The sequence below is a fragment of the Miniopterus schreibersii genome (assembly GCF_964146895.1).
Source record: "Miniopterus schreibersii genome assembly, chromosome: 2".
Taxonomy (NCBI): Eukaryota; Metazoa; Chordata; class Mammalia; order Chiroptera; family Miniopteridae; genus Miniopterus; species Miniopterus schreibersii.
The window spans coordinates 29383-52272 of NC_138102.1; the positions used below are offsets into that span (position 1 = coordinate 29383).

General features: G+C 49.2%; 1 protein-coding gene across 8 annotated transcripts in view; it reads right to left on the bottom strand.

The window, feature by feature from the left end:
* Positions 1-9807: 9807 nt before the first annotated feature.
* FBXO25 (F-box protein 25) overlaps positions 9808-22890 on the bottom strand; it is a 28248-nt gene continuing 15165 nt past the window's right edge. For 4 of the 8 annotated variants that reach the window (XM_081129796.1, XM_081129797.1, XM_081129798.1 and 1 more), the window contains 6 exons: positions 17075-17168; positions 15658-15842; positions 14043-14222; positions 13073-13216; positions 11384-11410; positions 9808-10655 (listed from right to left, as the gene is read on the bottom strand). In XM_081129796.1, coding sequence (XP_080985922.1) covers positions 10566-10655; positions 11384-11410; positions 13073-13216; positions 14043-14222; positions 15658-15842; positions 17075-17168 — 720 coding nt within the window. In that variant the 3' untranslated portion in view covers positions 9808-10565. The remainder of the gene's footprint in view (positions 10656-11383; positions 11411-13072; positions 13217-14042; positions 14223-15657; positions 15843-17074; positions 17169-22890) is intronic. The other 4 variants (XM_081129801.1, XM_081129800.1, XM_081129802.1 and 1 more) reach the window with 1 other exon arrangement.

Here is a 22890-nt window from a genome sequence, read left to right on the forward strand (position 1 = left end):
CAGGGTGACTCTGTGTTTAACTCTGTAAAAAATAGTGCAATGTTGCCCTGGCCAATTTGGCTCAGTGGTTAGAGCGCCAGCCTGTGGATGGAAGGGTCACGGGTTCGGTTCCCAGTCAATGCCATCTACCTGGATTGCAGGTTCGATCCAGCCCTGGTTAGGGCGGGTGTGGGAGGCAGCCAATCGACGTGTCTCTGTCACATCACTGTTTCTCTCTCTCTCTCTCACCCCCTCCTTCCCTTCCACTCCACTCTCTCTAAAAATCAATGGAGAAAATATCAACAACCAAAAAATTTCTGCTGTCTCCCACCAGACTGCTTGTCATTTCCACCAGCAAGTGGAAGAGAGTTTTGCTGCTGCATGTCTCTGCCAGGGCTCAGTGTTGTCCACGTGGCTCTTCAGTCATGCTCATGAATGAGCAGTGGTATCTTGCTGTCTTATTTGCATTTCCATAATGAAAAACCAAGTTCAGCACCTCTTGGCAGCTTCTTCGATGAGGTGTATGGACAGATCGGTGCCCTTTTTAAATTGAATTGTTTTATTTTGTTCATCAGTCTCCTTTTTTACTCATCACGTGAGTTCTTTGTCAAAAACGTGACTTGAAGGCATGCCCTCCAAGTCTGTGCTGGTCTGTTCACTCTGTTCTCAGTGCTTTTCTCAGAATGCAAGTTCTTAATTTTAATGCAGTAAAATTTATTAAATTGTTTTCACAGACAATGTTTTCGGTGGGATATCTAAAAAGTGTCTGTGAAGCCCTAGCTGGTTTAGCTCGGTGGTTAGGGCGCTGGCCAGGGAATGAAGGGCCCAGGGTTCAATTCCAGCCAAGGGCACGTACGTCAGATGCAGGTTCCATCCCCGGCCCTGGTCCGGACGTGTGTGGGAGGCAACCGATCCATGTCTCTCTCTCCCCTTCCACTCTCTCTGAAAACCAATGGAAAAAATATTCTTGGGTGAGGATTAAAATTAATTAACTAATCAATTAAAAAATTAAAAGTGACTGTGAAGTCCAAGATCACCCAGAATTTCTGCCATGTGTCTGAGCCCAGGACACAACATACAAAGAACATCAACGTAAGTGAGTTGGGATCATTCTGAATTGGAGATTTGTCCTTCATACACCAATCATTTTCTTTCTCTATAAATATTTGAAGTTCTTGCATATTTATTCTATAACTTGGGTAAAGAAACAATTTGTTGCAGATTTTCCAGATCTTTTGCCACTGGGAGCTCTCGGTTTGCTCCTCCACGGCCTTGGTTTCCACCCTCCTCAAATCTCCTCAGCACTAGGAGCACCTGCAGGCTCATCGTCCGTGTTCCTCTCCCCAGCCCTAGAAACACAGACGGCTCTTGGATGGACTGCGGCTACTCTGTCGGGCAGGAATGGTATAAGGGACCGAAACCAGGGCATCAGGACAGGGGTGGTGGCATCGCCGCCGTCCCGTGTTGTGGTCGCTTTGGAACCCCTTGGCGCTCAGTCCCAGGGGCAGTTGTGTGTACACTAACTCAGGGACATACAGGCACCTGCAGCTATTTCTACATCTAAACTTCGGTACTTAGAGCAGATGGATGTGTCCAAATTGAACCCAGGAACACAGGGACCTCTCTAGCCCTCCGTCCATGTTTGCTGGAACTGTCCATCCCAACAGCAATGGGCCCAGCTCCCACCACAGACCACGCACTCGTGTAACCATTCAGTTCCAGGGGCTGGTGACATCGGAGCCATGAGCCTGCATCCCTGTTGGTAACCTTCATCAACTGGAACACAGTGCCGACGAACTGTGGCTTAGCTTCTGTCAGACATGCTGGCTCAAGTCCAGAGTTACTTAGCTTGGCACATTCTCACCCCATCTCCTTCCCAGGAGTCTTTTCATAGACTTGTGATTCAATTGGGTACTTTAAAACAGTCTGCATTCCATTCTGGAAACACCGATCTCCTAAATAATTTTTTAATTCTATACATTCATGTTTCCCTTTGTGCTGTCAAGGAGCATGGTTTTTGACAAATTCATAGTACCATCAGTTTCACATGGAAGCTCCACCACCCTTTAAAATGCCCTTTAAAAATCTCTCTCCAGCCCAGCTGGCATGGCTCACCGGTTGTGCATCAACCTAGGATCCAGGAGATCGAGGTTCGATTCCTGGTCAGGACACATGCCCGAGTTGGGGGCTTGACCCCCAGCAGGGGGCGTGCAAGAGGCAGCCGATCAATGACTCTCATCACTGGTGTTTCTCTCTCTCCCCCTCTCCCTTCTTCTCTCTGAAAACAAAGGTATTTTTAAGTCTCACTCTCCAAATTCCTGGCAAACGTTGGTCTTTTAACTATATCTATAGTTTTGCCTTGGCAAGAATGCAATATATATATAAAAAGTCATACAGTATGTAACATTGTAAATTGTTTTATTTCGTGTAATTGGATTTCAGTTTCGTTCTTGTGTTCTCAGAGTTTTGTTCCTCATTGTTTAAACTGCCGCGTAGAGTTTGGTTCATCAGGTACACAAGAGATGGTCTGTCCATTCACTCAGGTGGAATGTGTGTGCCCTCGGTTTGGATAATTATGGGTGACTCCACGAAGATCATTCACGTGCAGTGTTGTGTGTGCCATGTTCTCAAGTCTGTTAGGTGAATACTGAGTGTGGTATCTGGACCATATAATAAAACTACACAGTTTGTAAGAGTGTTCCTCAGCAGTGACTGTGACGGGAAGGCCGGTCGGCTGACTGGGTCAGGGCACACGCCCGGGTTGCGGGCTCCATCCCCAGTGAGGGTCGTGCAGGAGGCAGCCGATCAGTGACGGCTCTCTCTTCATTAATGTTTCTCTCTCTCTCTCTCTCTCTCTCTCTCTCTCTCCCTCCCTCCCCTCCCCTCCTCCTCCATTCCTCTCTCTAAAATCAATAAAGATATATTGATTTCAAAGAGAGGAAGGGAAAGGGGGAGAGAGAGAGAAACACCAATGATGAGAGTCGTCATTGATCGGCTGCCTCCTGCAAGCTCCCGAGTGGGGATCAAGCCCAAAGCCCAGGAATGTGCCCTGACCAGGAATCCCACCCTGCTCTCCCGAATCCCAGGTCGATGCTCAACCACTGAGCTGCGGCCACTGGGCAGCTCAGCCATTTTCACGCGTAAAGTTCAGTAGTGTCAAGTACATTCACACTGTTGTGAAACAGGTAGATCTCCAGGACTTTTTGTCAACACAAGAAACATTCAAACTTGTACAGAATTTTTATGAGTTTATCTGAGCCAAAATAGTGGCAGTTTTGCAGTTTATACCTTACAATCAAAGGAAGAGACGGTAATGGGGTTACAGGAAATCCATTGGCGGTAGATTAAAGAGGCAGGAGAAAGCAAAGCAGAGAGGTCTCTGAGATTGGATTAAAAACAATGGAGAGATACGTTCTTCTTTTGCATGGGTGGGTCCAGGACAGTAAACAGTAACATTTTCAGCACGTAGAGATGGCGTGCGGGAAACGAGACAACATGAGGGGCTCTGTGGCCCCTGCTCCCCAAAAAAGGGGATCCCTCCGGCATTCCAAGGTGTGTTATCACAGATGCAAAACGACGACAGACGGGCTTACGTCAGGTAAAAACTGACCTTTGTCAAGGAAGCTGCAGGCCCGGGACGTGACCAGCCAGGACTGACCGCAGTGAGGAGTTTACCTCCCGACCACCCTGTGCGGCTGCTGCGGGTCTCGGCGCCTCAGGCCCCGCGCGGGCTTCCTGCGCCCTCGGGTTAGCACGCGTCCCCTCTGGGCCACAGGCTGTGTCTTGCGGAACTGAACCTCCGTCCCTGCTCAGCAATAACCCCCACTCCCACCCCCCAGGCCCCGCAGCCACCATTCTGCTTCCTGTTTCTACGAATCTGACACCTTTAGATGCCTCATATTATACGTGGAATCCTATAGCATTCGTCTTTTGGTGACTTTGTTTTTTACTTAGTACAGTGTCCTCAAAGTTCATCTCTGATGTGGCATATGTCGGGATATGTCAGAGTGTCCCTCCTGTTTAAGGCAGAATAATATCACACTGTATGAATATATCACATCTTGTTTATCCATTGATGCACTTGGCTTGCTCCCACCTTTTGACTTTTTGCATTATTTTTGCTATAAGGAATATAAGTCGCGGTGCCTGCGGCGCGGCTCTCAGCGGAGCGTCGGTCACCACGAGACAGCGCGGAGCGTTCCTGTGTTTGCTCAGGAAGCGCTCCCGGCGTCCCCAAGGCGCCCAGGGTGCCCGTCACGGGGGCTCCTCCCGCCCGCCCTGCGGGCCGCGGGCGACCGCACAGGACCCCTGGCGGGCGGGGCTCAGCGCCCACGTTACCTCAGAGCGAACCGCGACGCCCAGGCGCCCGGGGCCGCCTCCACTTCCGCTCTCAGCCACTTCCTCTCCCAGAATCCCCGGTAAATCTCCGCCTCTTCGTAACCCGCGGAGCCTCTGAACGGACGGGGCGGGGCCAGAGGAGACTCAGCCAATCAAGGCCGCTCGCCCGTCTCCACGGCGACCGCGCCGCCCGCTCCCTTCCTGGCTGCTGAGCGCCTCTGCTGAAGGTCCCCGCGGTTTCTGAATCGTGTATAAAAGAATCTAATAAATAAAACAGACTGAAGAAGAAAATAGATCCAGAGACACAGAAGCACGGAACAGACTGATGACTCTCAGCGGGGGGGTGGGGGTGGGGGAGTGGGTGGGGGGAGATTCATCAAAGACCTTATGTGCATAACCTATAGACGCAAGGCAACTGCGTGGTGAAGGACTGGGGGGGGCGGGGGGGGGGCGCGGGGGGATCCATGGGGACAAAAGGGAGGGATATATGTAATACAGCTCAAATAGAGTCAGACCCGCTACCAAAAGCAAAGGAAGGTGCAGGATCCAGGCGACACACAACTTCACCACATGGGCGGGGAACCAGCAGGCTCAGTGCGCCCTTTCCTGGATCCTAGCACCGGGTGGGGTCCAAGGGGTGGTCTTGGGGGAGCATCTTTGGAAGCCTAAGGACTGCACCAAGTAATGCTAATGTAAGAAATCATTCAAACCTGTGAAGATTTTTTGTGAGTTTATTGTAAATGGCATACATGCAATCCATTGGTGATAGATTAGGGAGGTGGGAGAAAGCAAAGCAGGGAAACCTCTGCGATTGGATAAAAAGTACAATGACAAACACATACTTCTTTTACATGGGTGGGTACAGGATAGTTAACAGCAGTTAAGATATCAATAACAATGAGAAGATTCCTGGTCTCTGCTCTGTTGCATTCAGGGCCTGGAAATTACTTTGTTTTGCAAAGACGTGTGTTAGGTATGTCACCTCAGATGCAAAAGACAACAGGTTAATGTGAAAATTAACCTTTGTCAGTGAAAAATACTGCCTCAGGAAAAGGCTACGAACCATAAGACTCTGATTGCTCAAACCGTCTGTCCTCTGGCCACCAGGCCGGTGTTCGAGCGGTGGGAATGAAAGAGACAGACAAAGTTATGGGATCAGGAGGACTGCTCTCTGACAAGGAGCAGCCCCAAATGGCTTCAATGCCTTTAGTATATAGTAAGTGACAATTGGTAATGAGGTGAGGGTGATAAAAAGTAGTTCCTTCAAGGCTGCATAAACACTCTTTCAGAGTAAACACCCTGCCTCCTGCGTGAGCCCAGACCTTGGTAATTTCTTTATCTCGGCTCCTCATGGGAACTTGTGGGGAGGGTCGAGTCCTTGACTTCAGACCCTCGGGTGACGTGGACCATGTCCAGACACGTTACCAGCTCCCAACAGGCTGGAGAAAGGGCTGCTTTACTTTCCCTTCTTGTCCAGGATCAGGAGGGCGAGGCAGTAATTCTAGCTAAAAAGAGAATAACTACAAGCTTGAAACTAAAATAACTAAAATAACGCCTGGCGAAGATGAACTGGCACCAAAGGTATGAGACATGTCTTCCCTCCAGTCTGTGCAAGCAGACACTCTCAGGTGACTGAGGATCTATCTCCCTTGTGATGTGCAAGGGCCTCAGAGGGACTCCAGAGTACAATTGTAATTAGACTTTGACCCGTCTGGGGAGTGCATATAAGGTTTGGTCGCTCAGCATTCAGGATCCTCAGGGTTGTTTCAGACAGCCTGTGAGAGAAACTGAGGCACGTAAACTGAGCAAGGATGACCATCAGGCTTCGCAGCCCCTGAGAGCCTCCTACACAAACAGCACACACTGACCCACCACACTGATCCCCAAGGATTCGGCTCACAGCTGAGACCCTCGCACCCACACTCCCGCCATTTAATGCTATCACCCATGTGTTGTTACGATTTAATAGGCCTCACCTGCCCAACTGGTCTGTTTAACCTACACTCTCGCAGGCCTCCTTGCTCCAGGAACACTGTTGCATTTGTCACTGGGTTCAAAACTGGACAGGAACCGTTAGACAGGAATCACTTTCTAGAACAGGAAATAGAACCTCCTCTCTTCACCTGTGCCCTAGTGACATTGTAGCGAACATTGCTGGGCTAGCTCTTTATTTTATTTTTAATATGCTTTTATTGATTTCAAAGAGAGGAAAGGAGAGGGAGAGCTAGAAACATCAATGATGAGTCATTGATCGGCTGCCTCCTGCAACGCCCCCTGCTGGGGATCGAGCCTCAACCGGAGCACGTGCCCTGACCAGGAATCGAACCTCGAGCTCCTGGATCCTAAGTTGATGCTCAACCACAGAGCCACGCCGGCCGGGCTGGGCTAGCTCTTTAAACTGGCAACTGATAACCTGTATCTGGAGGTGTTTAATGCCAAACTCTTTGCAGGAAAAGAATAAAGCCAGTCGTCCTCAACACTGTGGCTTGAAGGACAAGGTTAACTGTGGTCTCTTTCCTCCCTGCATCTTTTCATAGCTATGGAATCCCCCCCCCCCCCTTCTGCAGACTGCCACACTGTGCAGGCATGGGTGGAGTATTCAAGAGCCACTAGGCACTCGCCACTCCCGTGACTGGATGAGTTGGTCATGGACCAGGGAAGTTTGCACTAGGGACCTCGGGGACTGCAAGACAACGTCCATACACCCAGGAACACTGTGAAATCACACAAGGCCCTTCCCGCAGCTTTTCTCTCTTAGGTCACTAGTTCCAATGGAGACAGACTTTTTGGGTTTTTTTTTAAAATATGTATCTTTCTGGATTTCAGAGAGAGGAAGGGAGAGGGAGAGGGAGAGATAGAAACATCAATGATGACATATAGTCATTGATTGGCTGCCTCCTGCACGCCCCTGACTGGGGATCGAGCCTGCAACCCAGGCATGTGCCCTGAACCAGGAATCAAACCGTGATCTCCTGGATCCTAGGTGGACGCTTGACCTCTGAGCCACACCTAGCCAGGCTGGGGAGAGAGATCTTTGCCCTTTGGCTGGAAGGATGTTCTTTTCTTCACTTTCTATTCCTTCCTTTGTGTCTGTAGTTAAACTCAGATGAACTTCTTTGAGCTTTTTGAAATACTCAAGGTAGCGCTAAGGGTTAAGGGCTGAGAGACCCTAGGCTACAGGTAAGGGTCAAGATAACTAAGAACGAAGGGGGGGGGGCTGCTCTTTAACATTCACATTTCTGTTGGAGTTGCTTTGTGAGGGTCTGAACAGGACATGATGCTGGATAAATGAGAGCCTAAAATATTCTGACTTGGAAAATGAGGGACACCTGGCAGTTTCTAATCTTCCTAGACAAGGCCCACAGGGCTCACCCCCAGGGCCGGAGGTGCTGTCTCTGCCTGGCTGCCCAGCTCACAAGCAGGGAGTATGTCCACCCTCCCTGCGACTGGGCATCTGGGACTGTTGGGAGGTCTGCCCTCAGGGCACGAGGAAAGCTCCATATCCCCTGTCTCCCTGGGCTAAAGGGACCCTGCTGTGGTTCTCAAGCAACAGGACCACTGCCCGGACAGCCCAGAGACTAGCAGGGATGCCTCTGACTCTTGGCTGGGAATTTATGTCTCTCCGTAGATGGGAGCCAATCCACAGTGTCTGCAGATACCCCACTGGGGTGACATACCCTTGTGGGTGAAATGTGACTGAGTCCCTCAAGCTTTGGTTTTATCTGTTTCTTATTTTTTAACTTATCTTTATTGTATGAACAGGGAGCTCCTCCTTAAGGATCAGACAGTGAGGGGGAACAAGTTGGTACAGACACAAAGGAGTGGCTCCTCCTTGTGAGACTCCTGCTCTGAGTGGACAAATGGACTCAGACATATAGATGGTAAGTCAGAAAAATATCGTGTGGTCACCATCGACAGTTGAATCTCCATGCAGGATGAAAGAATCCTAACCCTAACAACCCTAGCCCTAACCCTAACAACCCTAGCCCTAGCCCCTAACCCCTAGCCCCAAACCCTAACCCTACCCCAACCCTAAACAACCGTAAATCCTAAACCCCAACCCCTAACCCTAACACCCCTAACAACCCTAACCCTAACCACCCTAACCCTAAACCCTAACAACCCCTGACCCTAACACTAACCCCTAACCCCTAACCACCCTAACCCTAACCACCCTAACCCTAACCACCCTAACCCTAACCACCCTAACCCTAACCCAACCCTCACCCTAATCCCAACCCTACCCTAACCCAAACCCTAACTCTAACAACCCTAACCCTAACCCATAACCCTAAACCCTAACCTTCACCCTCACCCCTACTCTCACCCTCCCTAACCCTAAACCCTAACCCCTACCCTCACCCTAAAGCCTAACCCTCACCCCTAACCCCTAACCCTCACCCTCTACCCTTATCTTGACACTGACCCCGGACCCTAGACCCTGACCCCAACCTTAAGCCAAAAACCCTTACCCCTAACCTCTAACTTTAAACCCTACCCTCACTCCCACCCTTGATCTTTGACCCCTGACCCTGACCCTACCCCAGTGCATTGTGCTACAGGACCTAATTATATCTGTGTCATATGGAAACTTCCTACCTCAGCGGAAGAGCTGGACTCCTCTACTGACACTGTAACATTATTTCTGGACAAAAACTGTGACTTCACAAGATTAATATCCTTTCAAGAAAAAATTAATACAAAATAGTCCAAAACCCCCAAAGTAAAACAAGTAAACACTTCAGGTAATTTAACAAAAACAAAACTAAGAAGAAAAACAAATGGCCTCTAAATATGCAACAGAAACATTAATCCTCATAACCCATTCCATACTAATTAAAATAGCACCAACAGCAAAGGGATAGTCACATTCAATGGTGAATAGTCACATTCAACGTACAATCTCTTAGAAAGACTGTAACAATTTTCATTCTCACGAACTATCTGGAAATATCCCTAAAAACTGTCTGACTCAATCTCTCTTCTCAATTTATAGATTACCTCATGGAGATAAGCAAGTGCACAAAAGTTTATTATAATGATGCTTATCACAGGGTTACTGTGTGAACAGCAAGACCCAGAAACAACCGGATTGTAGACTGTTCCATCTCTGTGATACTGCGTAGCCAATAAAAACCATGTTTCCACAAATGCTTCTGGGGAAAAGACTGGTTATGAAATGAATATGGCATCAAAGATGCTACTTACTGTTCCATGGGAGGCTTAACTCCAAGCACAGATGAAAACACACAATAGTGACTCTCTCCCTATGGCTACCTAGGGGTGATGTCCACGTTCTTTCTAGCAAGCAGTTTCCTTTGGGTGGCAAGATTATGATTGATTTTATTTTTATACACCTTTATAGAACTTTTCTAAAATGGACACACATTATTTTAAAAATAAAGCAGTCTTTTAAAGGTTTCAAAGTGTTAAATAAATGTTATCAAAATCACTAACACTACATTTTCAACAAGATGCAAAACTGACGAAGTCAGTAAACATGATTTATTGTGTATAAAAGCAGTTTCAGTACAGAGAAGTCAGGCTGCCCCAGGCCGCTGCTGACTTGTCATTCTCAGTAGTTGTCTATCCCTCCCCAGGGCTGCTGAGGACACCCAGACGGCCGGCGTCTGTCCAAGAGTGCCCAGGCAGCACGTTGCACAGTCTCAGGCTGTGGCCTGGAGGGCGGCCACACAACTCATACCTTTGCTGGTCACAAACACTTTGCACAATTCACAACCCAATTGCTAAACACCATAACGGACATACAAATATTTCCCTAGGATCATTCTGCATTTAGAGGAGTCATTTGGTCACAACCAATGTGGTTAAAATACATCTTAAGAAAAATAAATATTCTGTACCATGTATTTACAAGGATTAATCGTCCTGCCCCCCACAGTTACTGCAAAACCAGGAAAATATCGTGTGACAGTCAAGCATGTTAATGGCTGTTACTGTCAACTCAGCACAGAACACAGGCTTCAAAACCCAGAGTCCTTTTTGAACCATATTTGTAAGTACACGGTTTCAAATTTTTATATGCTCAGAAGAAAATAACTTCTTAAAGAAGGAAGCTGAAGTGATTTCACCTGGGTTCCCTTACCGCCTTTCAAAGATGAACAGAGCAGCTCCTACTCGTCCCAGCCTAAAGCCCGGCCTGAGGCAGCACTGAGTCACAGGAACACTGGCTGCAGCTCCAGAAGGACCCATGGGCCCAGCTCTGACGAGATGATGGGGAGGGCCCTTTAAAACTTGAAGAGGTCGATGAAGTGCTGTGGGGACACGGGCATGAAGCAGCTGTCAGGGTCCGTGGCCGTGCAGGGGTGTCCCGAGTCCTGTGGGAGGAGGGAGAAGGTTACCCAGATCGGACACCGGCTGTTGGTTTAAACGGCCCACAGACCCGTCTCAAAGGCAAGGAGAGTCATGAAAACGGCACAGGCCCTCTCAGTACAGAAACCTCCCAGCAGATTTCTGCTCTAGTAGATGGACAGACAGGTGGCCCAGAGTCCGTCCCCGGCAGCTGGCCCTGCTTAGAGGAAGGAAACTTCTGGGGTTTCTGCCGCCCTCATCCTGGCCATGCTCCCCACCGGCTGCCCCTGGAACCCCGCTGTGCTCGACGGCAACTAAAGGCCCAGGACTGCACTGAACAGGAAAACTGGGTTTAGTGTGAGGAGGCTGGTGAACCTAAGAGAACAGGGAGCCTGAAGGTCACAGTCCATGGTAGTCAGAGGCCACGTCACGTCAGCATATCGTCTGGGTGGCTGTGGTTGGGACATGACCACCCAGGTCTGTCCAGTGCCTTTTACCAGAAGGAACTTCACTGGGCATGTCTGGAGCTTCCCCTAAGGCTGGCCTCTCGCTCAAGTGCAGGACTCTGAGGTGTTTCAAGAAAACCCTTTTGTGGTGGCTGAAATAAGCCCGACCGCTGCAGTCTGACTGCAAGTCACACAGTGCAGGCCGTGCGCCTGGCAGCGGAGGCTGCACCCTGGGTGTCGCAGGGTCCCAGGCAGGGCAGGCACGGCAGGGTTAGCCTCGGGCAGGGCGCGCGGAGAGGTGCGGGTACCTTGAACAGCAAAGCAAGGCGGCAGTCCTCGGAGGTGTGCAGACAGATCGGAAGGAGAGCAGGGGAAGGAAAGGAGACAGGTTAGGAGGAGCTGGCTGACACACGCCATTTGTGACAACCACCGAAACCACCAGGTAACACATGGGCAGTAACAGTGTTACTGACAGCGCAAGACACCAGCAAATGCCCCCAAGACACGCCCCTCAAAGGCGGTCCTCAGAGCAGGACCCACGCTTCATTTCCCTCTGAGTCTCAACTGACCAGCCACGAGTGCAGTAACACCTGACCCTCGGGGTGCTCCCTGGGAGGACCCGAGGCAGAGCTGACATTTCCACGTAGAGCTAACCCTGGAGAATGTGGAAAGTCATTCACGGCTGTCGTGGTCCCATCAGCCACCATGGAAACTCCGCTCACGTGGGAACCAGGCCCAGCACTGAGGATGACCACGCGTGGCAGTGACAGCGAGGGGTCCACTATCCTCAGGGCCTCTCTATCCTCAGAGTCTGCTGCACACGGCGAGTGTGGCGCCAGCAGCAGCCTCGTCGCCTCCTGACCACGTGTCTCTGGGCTGTGTCCTCTCCCTTGTGCTGGACTTGACCTCCCACTGTTCTGTGCAGGACGCTGTCCAGGCTGGCAGCTGGATCATCGGATCTGTGATGTCCACAAGGACAGTGTCACCCAATGACACATTTCTCAAAAGGTGTTCAGGTCATTAAGCGGCACAGAACTAAACAAACAGCTGTAGTGTTTACAGGTAGAAGGCCGAGGCCCCACCCCGAGGAAGGGGAGGGTGGGCCTGTAGGATGCCCGTGGGTCAGGCTCACACCAGCCTTCCCAGTGTCACCCTTTTCCCAGTGAAATATCACACCGAGCACATTCAGCACTAGCCCTAACCCTAACCCAAGGCACAGCATGGACAGCGTTCCAGGAGAGACGAAGTTGACGTGTGAAGCAGTTTGCCTCTGAGCGTGGGGAACTTGTCTTTATCAGACATAGACAGTGGAGAGTAAGGCAGGAACAGGGGAGTCTCGGGAGGAGGGTTCCTAATACCCTGAACAGGGAAAGTGCCACAGATAGTGTCCACATTTAGGCTTCTCACTGAGTTAGACTTGTTGATAAGCAGTCAGCGTCTGATTAAGTGTTGACCAAATAATGAGAAAATGCACGTTTACTTTAAAGCCTCTGATTCATGTGTGGAGCTGAGAGAAGCCCTGGGAGGCACCCTAGGGTGGGACTGTCCCTTAGAAGCTCCGGACGGCAGCCGGGACGGCTGCGGGGTGAAGGCCAGGTCTGGGGAAACAGATGAGCGGAGGTAGGTCTTCCTCTTTCTCAGGTTAAGGGTGGGAGAAGCCGTTAGCCAGGAAGCTGCCTCCGCCCAGGATGGGGGCCTGAGGGCACCAGGCAGGCCTGCCCACCTCACGCCCCTCGGGACATGCCCCCACATGCTGCAGTCACCACAGGGGGACAGTCATCCAAGGGCGGGCAGTGGTCTAACGTCTGGTTTTCAACAGCTCTGACTCAAACCACAGGACACGTTCTGCATTCATGAACCTACCCCTGCCCGGTGTCTGGTGACAGACATCCCATCACCCTCTCATCACACAGAATTTCCCATGTTTTAACCACTGCGCTTAAAGTACAGAGAACTGCCCCGCCCCAGCCTGCACACCCACGCCCTGGGGGTGGTACCTTCCAGAAGAGGGTGCTGCAGTGCCGGCAGAAGTGCAGGGTGTCCCCGTAGTGCTCTCGCGCTGGGTAGCACTTCCGCAGCGCAAAGTACATCAGCTTCCACTCGACGTGACCGTTTTCTGAGAGGATCAGGTGTCTACAGAACTGGACACACACAGTTCTGTCAGAATCAGCGGATGGTTTTCACAGCATAAGGTTAGGTGCAAAACTACTAAAAGAGGCAGGTAGTGCATGACATGTTCAATTGCTGGAATTAAACTTACCTGGATCAAATCAAAAGGGCCAATCAAATACACCACGTGTCCCTACTAGGGGACCCATGCAGCCATGACACAGATTTAAGTATTTGGATCTGGCATGATGCCCATGATATACTATTAAGTTTAAAAATAGGTCTAAGCACTAAGCCATACACCTGAAACTAATATAATACTGTATGTCAACTGTAATGGAAAAATAAATTTAAGAACGTAGTAAGTTACACACATCCTATATCTGATATGGGCACAGGGGGCTGCCCTCACCCCATACCCGAGGGTCAGAGGGCAGCACAGGCTCTAACCCTGGAGGACAGGAAAGCAGGGGCCTGGCGGCTGTGCTGGGTCTGACGGTGCAGGAATACACGCAGGGAGGAAGCGGAGAGCGGCATCCTGCCTGCTGGTCAGAGAAACCAAGGCTCAGGGAGGCGGCAGACTATAGAGGACACAAGTGGACTGAATCTGACTCACCATACGGGGGGAAAAGACAGGAAGCCAGTGACTGCAACACACTACGCTTTCGACACAGGGAAGAAAACTGGGTCCTGTTCTGTTTCCTTTTGGGTTATATTAGACTCACAGTTCTTTTTAAGTATCACAAAAAATAAACCATACAAGCTATGGAAGGAAACCACGGCAATCTTCATAAATTCTGATTATTTCCGATGCTGCAGCTCTGCACCTGTGGGGCTGGGAGGGACCGCCACACTCACCTGCTTCTCAGCAAAGTGATACTGACACAGCGTCTTCCACAGCCGCCTGTCCTCGCTGAGCGTGCGCAGCATGGGGCTCACCTGGCCCAGGGTCACGATGTCCCAGCCATCGGAGAGCCGGTACAAGATGTTGTTGAGCATGTGCAGGGGCAGGTCACTGAGCGTGAGGCCCTGGTTCACCTGCGAGAACGGGGACAGGACCCACGGCCGCCTCAGGCACCAGAATCTTAACAGCCAAGGAGACTGGTCTAACACCACCCTGCACCCCATCCTCCGTGGTGCGTGAATCCAGCATCAGTGACCCCACGCCCTTCTCTCCGCAGCCAAGGCGGTGCTGGACACATAGGGACAGCCAGCAAGAGGAGGAGCCAGAGTGGCATGAGGCTGCTCAGTGGTGACAGCTCCTCCCCAACCCGTGTGCACGAGCGAGATTCATTTACTGGACAATGACACTCAGGGGACACCTGGGAAATGTCAGGTGCTGAGGACTCGTCAGGAGACCACCGAGACATGGTCAGGCTGTGCAATGGGCTCTGGGCTCCTCTGCTCTTGGCCCGGGACAGCCCAGTGTCCACGGACATAGATTAGTCTGTCACTGAGGTCCCCACTAGCTTAAATCTCTGTGATTTCAAATTTATGAGCCACACCCTCCCTCACAGAAGCTGGTGAGTGAACACATTTGTCCCTCAGGAAAGCTGACACCATGTGTATGCTGGTCAGAGGGCCAGTCAGAGGGGCCTGTGCCATACAGGGGACAGAAGGCCAGCCTAGGCTCATCCCTTGTCCTTCATTGTCTGCAAGAGCCTCCTATGGACAGACAGTAGGTATCTGCTTGGTCCACCCAGCTCTGGCCCATCGCCTGCCTGCTGCACTGGGCGTCTGCCCCATACCCCTGCCCTGTACTCCTGCCCAGGCAGAAGTATCCCCGGCTGGCCAGACGATCAGCCCTGCACACAGCTGGCTCCCGTCTAGTGCCTCTTCTCTTCTGTGCCCCTGGACCAGGGACATTAGTGGAGGAATTAATGCCTCATTTGGTCCCAAGAGCATGGGGTGTGGAATGGGAACAGGGCGCCTTCACTCTGTCCTCTCATGGCTTCTGTCACCGTCCTCGCTGTGGAAATCCTTTCTCAGTGCATCAGAGAAACACTGCAGAGGCGTCAAGGCCCCATTTGTCTCCTCCAGGGCCTTGGGCTGCGCGTGACATGGGGCCTGCCCCGGGGACAGTTCTGGACGTGACGGCATGACTGCCATATGCATCAGCTCAGTCCCTGTCAGCAACATGTGCATCTGCCCCCACGCGGAGAGAGCAAGGACGGGAGTGCTCGTCCTGCAAAAGCAACAGCAAAGGGGATGGAGAACTATGCAGGAACGGAGCCCTGATTTACTATGTCATTTGAGCCCAAACAACCTAATTTCCTTTAAAGGTGAAGTAGTATACTGCCTCATCGCCCACAGAATCAGCCCTTCCCAGCAGCAACTATAGCCCACTAGAGGCTCTCTGGTTATATACACCTTAAACCAACTTGATTAGCACTACGAAGGGTAAGGACAAGAATCGCTCCCAGAGCTGTGACAGTCTGTAGAAGAGGTCATGACCTTCGTGATAAATTCATACCTGAGTCATCTGAAGGTTCTGCAGCTGCTGCTGCCAGGTAAGGATCGTTTCTAAGCGGCAAACCCAAATGTTGATGTTCCCCACCAGCACGGACTTGCCCACCCCTCTAATGAGGATGCAGAGGGTGGAGCTCAGGTCTTGGAGAAGGTCTCTGATGAGCCGAGGGTTCTGGTGGTCATTGAGAACTGGAACAAACACAAGCAAAACTACAATGGGCACAATCCACCTGTTAAAAAGGACCGAGTCCCACACCCCAAGTGTCATTCACAGAAAAGATGTGGTACATGCACACAGCGGACTGTCACTCAGCCTCAGAAAGGAAGAAAGTCCTGCCACATGCTGCCACATGGGTGAGCCCTGAAAACACGATGCTAAGGGAAAGGAGCCAGACAGAAGGACAGGCGCTGTGTGACTCTCCCTGCGTGAGGACCTAGACAGAGACAGAGGAGATGGTGGTGCCAGGGGTGAGAGAGGGTGGAGTGAGTGCCTAATGGGGACAGAGGTTTAGTGGGAAGATGAGACAGTTCTGGAGATGGAGGTGATGGTAGCACAAGTGTGAACGTGCTTAATGCCTCTGCACTTAAGCTTAAGTAAAATTGTTAATTTTATACTATGAATATTTTGCCACAATAAAAACAATAATCTAATTTCACTGCAACCCCAAATTGGCATTTCTGAGATACTGCAAATATGATGTAATTAAAAAAAATTTTTAAATGTTTCCTGACTTTTTTTGGGGGTCAAATATACATTTTGACTTTAAACTATCAGTCTCTATCTTCTTTACATTTGTCACAAAAAGAACTGATGTTTAAAAATAGCCATACACAGTCACAAACTCATATACAAGGTGTCCCCAAAAATGTATACACACACTTTGAATAATTATAAAGGCAGTATTTATTAAAATACATTTCATTTTCAAAACTGAGCTATCAGCTGTTAAGGTGTGTATACATTTTTTAGGACTACCTGCATATGCATAAAAGTTCCACTTATTAGACACCATCAATCAATATAAATGTTAAATTAAAAGAAAATTATAGGTTTATTTGATGCTAAAGCAACTAAGCCCCAATTCTCATGATGTTACAAACATTACACGGCTAAAGTGACCTGTGACTGGCTAACCATAAAAAGGTAAAGTATCTTTCCACTTTTCTTTTTTGTTAGAATATTACAACAAAGTATTTCTTATTATAATAGATCCCCTCATATGCAAAAGAAACTTTAAAAAAGTAAACAAGTCACTGAATGTGAAGACCTGAGGGACCCCGTACAACTGTGTAGACACTATCACATTATTAGACATTACTGTTTGACAACACTCAGACTGGGGGACCAAAAAGAAAATCCCTCTCCTTACACTAAATTTCATTAAGATTCAGACGATGAAAAAGATCGGTCATCCTCTTACCCTTTTGAACGATTTTATCCAAAATGTTGAAGTAATTCTTTTGTGCCACACCACTCAATGAAGTTAACTGGGATTTTGCAATTAGCTGCAATAGCTTAAAAGAAAGAGGGAAAAAGCTAAGCGTAAATCTACTTCACATGGAAACATAAACACAGTGAACGACAGCCAGCACAGTGGAGAACAAGTGACAGGAGGGACGGGCGCCTCGTGTTCTCCTACTTAGCCGTCCCTGAGCCACATGTGTGGCTGCTGGTGTTGCCCAACCTGACCTGAGTCTGAAACATCCACTCACATCTTCCTGTCAATTCCTGCGCAACCTTGGCTACGTCTGGCAGCCTTACAGGTACTTTAGAATCTGCAGGTGATACTGCCTCCTAGCGTCTGCAAGTGGAGCCTTCATCCTTCCTTCACTTCTCCCCGTTGCCTCCGCTATTTCCAGAGGAAAAAAGACGCTGACTCACATGCTCAGGGCCACGCTGGCTGAGGTCAACAGTAGCACTGTAACCACGACAATCACATGTAGTCTCGGGGAAAATCCTTCGGCCACTTCTAACACATTTAGGTAGAGTGTTCCCCACCGCAGTGACTGCAGACGGCCCTGCAGCGCACTGGCCAGACCAGATGAGAGCCCACCCACACTCCTGCAGAAACACACGGCTGAAGCATCAGTCCTACTCCTTAATCCTTCCCCCATCAGCTATGTGTCCTTAAATGTCCTTGTCTGACCATCATGACAATGCTGAGTAATGCCCCTTCTCTCCCACCTACGTTTAGAACCAATAAGAGACAAAGAATTCAGAGATTAATTCTAAATTAATGAAGGCTGGACCTCGATGTGCCTGAGATGTGTCTGCAGCCCGTTGGGCTTCTGAGGATGGACGCTCAAGAGACTCACCGCCCAGCTGTGTGAGTTGTTTAATTACCAAAACCTCCCCAAGCCAGCCTCTGATTCAGACACTCAAGCATGAGGGAAACAGACCAGAACCTGCAAACACATTTTACTCTGCTCCTCAAAGGGAAGAGGAAAGGGAGGTTTCACAGCCCTATTCTCACCCAAGAAGTGAGTTACTCTCAGAGTCTAGAGTTACTCTAATGCAGCAGTTCTCAGAGTGCTGCTGCCCAGGAACCCAAAGTCAAAGTTGCTTCTCCAGTGTCACTGATACACTAGTGGGACCAGACACTGTCATTACTCTCACCCTCGTAGGTGTGTGATGATGTGTCTCAGGGGCTTCATGACATGCAACCTCGAGGCAGACCTGAGGATTGAGGGTCTTCTATGTAGCACACATTAAGGTCTGCAAAGATGTAAAATGCCACCTTTGTTTTTAAATAAACAGAAATATTTTTAAAAGTATTTTAACTTCTATATGGTAAAGATTCATAGATGTAACTAACAGAACCAGGATCTCTTTGGAGTCTAAGTTCACAGTGAAAGGGTCACAGAGCCCCAGTCTGAGAACTGCGGCTCCAATGGCTGGTCCCTCCCACCATCAACATAAACTACAGGTTTCTAACATCATGATGTAAAACTCCTTCAAAAAAAAAAAGACATCGCTAGACAGCAGGGGTCAGCATGGCTGTCTGAGCTAGTGACCCAGGGACCTAGGAGGGTGGTGGGCCCCACCCAGGACCCCACCCGAGTGCAAACTCAGCACACGGGGGTGGAGGTGTTATTAGCAGGTGACCAGGTGAATTTTAGGTTAAAACAATAATTAAAATAAATGGGCAAAAGAAACAATTTACAAAGAAAATAGAACCAGATACTAGCGTCTATTTGGATATACAAAACATAATCTCTTAGAGAGTTAATAAAAATTAATGCAAATATTGAAGGAGATTCTTACATCTCTCTTTAACTTTGAAAGTTTTAAGGAAGGGTGTGGGAGAGGTAAATAACAGAACCATCGCCTTGTTTCACAGATAAGCAGAAAAGTTACACCCTTCAAACAGAGACCCTGCAGTTTTCTGCCAACAGGATATTTACAAAAATCACTCAAGAAAATGGCCACAAAGGAAAATGTAACACACTGCAAAGAAGTAGAGATCTTACAGGACAAAATCTCTGATGCTCATGTAATAAAGCCAGAACTAAATGGAAGCTAAATGAAACCATATCGTTTGGGACTCAAGGTACTTCCTGAACAGCCTCGAACCACACCTATGTTTATGACGGTGACAGGAGCTGGCAGAAAGGTGTAGACAGGTGACGAGTGACGTGCTGGTTTCTATTTTTAGTTAGCCTTACAGAACACGGGAAGTGCATCCTTCACTGGACAGACAGTTCAACTGTTCAAGCTCCTCTAGGTTCATTTAAACCCACGATGAACAAAAACAAGAAGGACTATGAACATGGGCTGTCTGAAGGACACGACGTGATCAGCCATCTAACTTTCAAAACACCCCTTGGAGGCAGGTGCTACTACCCAGGTCACAAAGGAGAAAACCAAGGACCAGGGAGATGAAGAAGATGGCTTGAAAGTCACACAGCTCAAAGCGTGGAGCCAGGACAGGAACACAGGTGGTACCAGAGTCTGCACCGTCTGCCCGCCAGGTGCCTTCTGCCCATCATGTGCCAGTCAGTGCCTGGTGAGTAGTTTATGACAGCATCAATGATCTGACATTTGATTACTTCATTTTAGAAAGTTTTCTCAATTTTACTGCATTTAACAGAAAGGAAAAAATAAATGAATGTGACCTAAACTCTACACTAGCGGAAACCTCTCAACTAGATGTTCCGAAGCCCAAGCAGAACCATTCATGCCCAAACCTTGGTCACAAGCTCTGCAGGTGCTTTATTCCTGGGAGAGCTTGACGGTCCGATGACTCCACAGCCTGTGACCCCTGGGCCGCTGCCGAAGGTTACAGGACATCACACCACAGACGGAGTCAGGCTGCATTAAAAACGACTTTCCCATTTTGGGAACTAGCCACGCAGATGGTCTGTGAGACGTGATTCCTACTTCTTGGATTGTCCCTTTTCTCCACCCTCCTGGGAATTGACAGCCCATGTGACTCTTGCCTTATTTACCGACTCCTAGCACTGGCAGAGAGAACATTATTTTAGGCCCTGGCAAGTCGCTCAGTTGGTTAGAGTGTCATCCCGATACACCAAGATTGTGGGTTCGACCCCTGGTCAGGGAACATACAAGAATCAACCAATGATGCATAAATAAGCGAAACAACAAATCTATGTTTCTCTCTCTCCCCCTTCCTCTCTCTCTCTGATAATCGATAAAAGAAGAAAGACTGGTGAAGTTTATATAAACTGAATTGCTGCACAATTTGTAAGTTTAGTGTTGATGAAAGAATTCTTGGTTGCTGAGTCACACTCCAAGGTGACAGGATAAACATGCTGGAAGCTGAAGAAAAACAAAGAGGGTCCTGGGTGCTCCAGACCCTGACTAACAACACTTTGAATCCCTAAGTGACCTGGGTACTCGCCTAAAGAACTGGCTTTTGCTGGCGTGCCATCAACTGAACAAAGGCCGCCCTCCACCATAGCCATGGTGCTCACACCAGCCAAACACAGCCGCCCACCACGACCATCAACTTAGGTTGTTTCTCTCAAACACATCAGAGCTACAACATGTGACCTGCTGAGGTCAAGCTGACCAGCTGGCTGAAGAGCACTTCCCTCGACTGTAGGCAGGTCCCACACTGTGGAGTCTTGATTTCCTCCTTTCCCCTCACTTTCAAGGGCATTAACATATCTCACTGGTGCACTTCGTCCCAGCACTTTTAAGGGGAAAAATGACTGGGGTAGCGGCCAATTCTTGATTCAACAGTAAAAAAGTTCCTTTAAAAATTAAACATGTCTTTTTGTGCTAAGGAACTCTCGTGAACAATCTGTTTTACAATAAAGAATGAACTTGCTTCATTTCCAAAGACCAAGTTCTCTTGCAAAGGAGAGGTGCCTGCAGGTTTAGTAAACATCCGGCAACATGGGATCATGCGAGGGTCCTGCCTCCCAGTTCATGCTGCCAAAAGAACTTGTGGAGCACACTTGATGGTAGGAAGTGGGGCGACTCACAAAACAAAGTGTGCAAATGGGGCTCGTTCTCCATCCTTTTGTTCATTCCAGGAAGAACAGGTATTTTCAGGTCCTGCGTGAAGTAAATGACCACAGGACAGTAACTCTGCCCACAACTGGGTCCCTTCAAAGTTCAACACAGCCAGTGGAAGCTTGATGAGCAACAGGACGGGAATTCTAAGATTCCCTGAACTTGGCCACTACTTTAAAATGTCATATGACACATTTAAGCAAGTCACTGGATTCCCGAGAGGAAAAGTTGATAAAATGATGAAGATCTTAACAGGAGCACTTCTCTGTTGTCAGGACAACGGTGCTCCTCCCGAGACCTGACATCTCTGTCGACTCTGTCTCTTGGTACGTGACAGTTTGCACACAGCTGCTCCCCTTTGTCTAAATCACCTCCCGAGCTCATTCAAATGTACTGCCAGGTACAGAGCAGTGTTCCACCGGCTCCTGTGACATCAGTGTCATGTCCTACCAGACGTCAGAGGTGAGGAGGCCACCATCCCTCAGTAAAGAAATGAGAGAGGGGTACCTTCCAGCCCCACCCACCGCCTCCAGGCAGGCCGTCCTGATAATCTCCATTTCTAGCTCCTCACTGTGCACCTTGGAGTAAGCTGTCGACGTTACACAGTCCTTGCGAGAAACTAGGAAAGTTTCAAAGTCTTCAAATAACCAGATAGTCTAGTCAATGTGTCTTTTTGTTGTTTTCATCGCTTCGTTGTTTAAAGGATCCATGAAACACCTGGAAAACAGGGAGGAGTTCAACTCCAAAAGCGAGTAACGTTGGCAACACAGCTCTGGAACTAAAGGAACCAAGGCAGTGAGTCTCTGGAGAACGTAAGGAGCTGGTACAGGTGAGGCAGTGAGGAGACAAGTGACCCCCACCTGGGCAGAGAGGCAGCCTGGAGCCAAGTGCACTCCCTCCACAGGGCCTGTCCTGGTGCTGGGGGCATCACAGTGCAGAGCTAAACGCATCCCCGCTCTGCAAGCTCTTGCTCCAAAGGGAGTCAGACGGCTTGTGCTCTGAACAAAGATCAGACCAGCACATGGTCAGCTGTCAGCCAAGGACGGGCAGAGGCTGCTGCTGTCCTGCCCTGTAGTCAGGACACTCTGTCAGGAGTACCCATCAGATGGAGTGATGTTGAGAGGTCCCTGTGGCAGTGACCCGGAGCTGGCCTGTGACAGCCTCGGACCACGCCCCTAAAACCTGAGTCTTCTCCACTGAGGACCTGTCAGTGTGGTTTCCCTGACACATGTGACCAGTGTTAGGTGGGAAGTGTCACTGGAATTTAATTTCCTGACAATGTGTTTGGAATGACAGCGGACCCGGCACGGGACCTGGCTGCTCACGTGGGGCGGAGCAACCGCCCTCCTGTGTCCAACACCAGCATGGCCAGCACCACACAAGGAATGAGGACATTGCCATGAACTCTTCCCCAAACACTGCTGAAACCATTTATAATACTAACTTTTATTCAGAAACTACATATAACTATTGATTAGTCTCATTTTAAAGTTGCTAGTTTTAGATGAATGAAAGTCCTTTGTATAAAATGTTAACTGAAAAACACATGCTATTGGTATTTTCATATAAGTTCTTAGGGCAGTATTACAGAGACCACTGAAGACAGGAAAACTCTGTCAGGTGTTTAGAAAATGCTTCTCCACCCCTTGTTCACAGCTCTGCTAAGACCAGTTATGAGACACAGGCAGTCCCCTTGCTGAGGACTGAGAAGAGCTGTGAGAACCCTCGGGGCTGCAGGGCACTGGAGTCGAACAC